Source organism: Sapajus apella, unplaced genomic scaffold, assembly GCF_009761245.1.
Source record: "Sapajus apella isolate SASKATOON/1434 unplaced genomic scaffold, GSC_monkey_1.0 scaffold10891, whole genome shotgun sequence".
In the NCBI taxonomy this organism is placed as follows: Eukaryota; Metazoa; Chordata; class Mammalia; order Primates; family Cebidae; genus Sapajus; species Sapajus apella.
The window spans coordinates 1-1,993 of record NW_022447812.1 but is presented as its reverse complement, the minus strand read 5'-3'; the positions used below and the strand labels follow the sequence as shown (position 1 = coordinate 1,993).

The 1,993-nt window shown below is 37.4% G+C and overlaps 1 protein-coding gene across 1 annotated transcript; it reads right to left on the bottom strand.

Moving 5' to 3' along the window:
• Positions 1–16: 16 nt before the first annotated feature.
• On the bottom strand, positions 17–1,987 carry LOC116548381 (pregnancy zone protein-like). Its single transcript, XM_032273871.1, has 5 exons — positions 1,917–1,987; positions 1,611–1,741; positions 1,165–1,255; positions 575–643; positions 17–203 (listed from the first exon to the last, which is right to left on the bottom strand). The coding sequence occupies exons 3-5, from the start codon at positions 1,225–1,227 to the stop codon at positions 93–95; spliced, it is 243 nt and encodes an 80-aa protein (XP_032129762.1). The 5' UTR covers positions 1,228–1,255; positions 1,611–1,741; positions 1,917–1,987; the 3' UTR covers positions 17–92.
• Between the last annotated feature and the right edge of the window lie 6 nt (positions 1,988–1,993).

The window sequence follows — 1,993 nt, the reverse complement described above, 5'->3', positions numbered from 1 at the left end:
ATTGTGAAGTTTTGCATTAGTTAAGGTAATCCTTTACTAGTTTAGTAGTTTGTTTGTTTGTTTTTCATTTCAAAGCTCAGCATGTCCGAATCTCACTCACCTGTCTCATAATAATCATAGGCTTTTACTACAGCTGGTTTTAAATTCTTTACTTGGATATCTTGTTCAACCAAGAAGGAAAAATGCCGGTTTTGACTGGTTAGCTGGAGAGACAGGAAAACCATTGGAATCAAAGATTAACTTAGTATCTAATTACTGTCCTCTCTTCATAAGAAATTATCAAACCCTGTAGTTATGCTATACATCTGCACCAAAACCTGTGAAAAGAATGCAGAATTCTGTGACCTGCATAACATATTCAATGATAGATTTAAAAAAGGACAAAAGAGACAATTTTGTGGACAGCCAAATGTAATAAATCAAGCCTGCTGACAGTCCAAGCTTCATTTCTTTTTACAGCCACTTTGTCCTCTCTCACCTGTGTATGTGAACGGCACTATTTGGATCTGTTATGGTTTGTTAGAACCTCTAGTTGTTGTTATTCCAGATCTAGCAGAGTCACGGAACGTCTTACCTTTTCAAAGTAGATGAGGACGTGGTTGGTGCTCACTTCAGTCCTCTGGATCTGGGGCTGTGTCTGGAGCTGTTGATCAAGACGATAAGTCAGAAATACGGAATGAGAAAATTTCATACTGGCAGCAGTTTTCAGGTATTTACGATCTACACAGCTTCTCGGAGCATCCAGACGGATAATTTTGATTTCTTCAAGAATAATAATGATAATAACAATAGTAATACTTATCGATCTTTTATTCTCTATATATGCTATAAGTATATATGCAGATACATATGTGATATATACATGCATGTATACACACATGTATCCTTTCCTCTTCTTATATATATCTGGAAAATAATTCAATCCCATTCCACATAACTAGGTGTCTTGGGCCTGTTGGAACATTATTTATCGTGTTTCTGACTTATGCCCTATACTTGACACCATGTAACCAAGACACCCTATTAAAATGATAGAGATGCCTACTAGAGAAGCAATTTTGAGGGAAAACACCTCTTGAAAAGTCCATCAATAAAGTCAAATTGACAACGATAAATGCCAGCATTTACCATGACTTTACTATTTGCAAGGGATCCAGGGATTACCTGTTTAACTGATTGTTTTATAGGAATGAAGCCTGATACCATCTTCACATCAACAATGACCATGTTGGAGCTGGGTCGGTCCCCAGTATAACTATAAAATCAAAGCATAGGAATGAGGGATTCAAACAAAAGTTTTTGGGATTCATTCAAGACAAACTCTCCCTTTGCCTTTTATTTCTACCACTAAGTTACTACATCTGCTGTATCTGTTTCTGTTATGGTTGTTTGGAAAAACCATCACTTTAAGCTCACACTTGTCAGATATTGTAATATCATATTCTTAATGTGAAGGCTTTTCCAGAAAATTTTCTTGTTAATAAACACTGCAAGAATTCCACATTCATTATCTGTGGCTTTGGATAGTGGAGTTTCCCCACATAAGAAAATCAATTTTTCCATATTCTGTTAGGTTGGTGCAAGAGGTCTGGTCATGATCTAGAAGTTACCTAATGTTGATGTGAATCTGGAACTTTCTGCGAGCATCCACTCCATCACAATTCGTGGGGAGAGTATTAACCTGCAGAGCAAAGGGTTCTTTCTCTTTTTCCTTGGGTAGGATGTTATATCTCAGGGATGTCTAAAACAAATGAAAAAAAATCCTTCATTTTTTGCACTCAAATTGTCTCATAATCTGTTCCAGATGATTCATGCCTTCCCTTAACACACATTTCTTTTTCTTGTTCTGAAGTTCAAATATAGCTCTTGAGACTTTCTCTCCCATTTGCAGCATATCCTAAATCCCAGGGTCTCACCTGGAGGTACACACATCCTGACCCTGACACGGTTGTGGTGTACTCCCCTGGAACCTTTGGCAGCTGGACCTTCTGCA

Coding starts and splice junctions, on each gene's coding strand:
- LOC116548381 (XM_032273871.1), bottom strand. CDS start 1,227: ATGGTCATTGTTGATGTGAAGATGGTATCAGGCTTCATTCCTATAAAA. Junction 644..1,164: donor TAAAACAATCAGTTAAACAG/GTAATCCCTGGA, acceptor CTTGATCAACAG/CTCCAGACACAGCCCCAGAT. Junction 204..574: donor TCCTCATCTACTTTGAAAAG/GTAAGACGTTCC, acceptor CTGTCTCTCCAG/CTAACCAGTCAAAACCGGCA.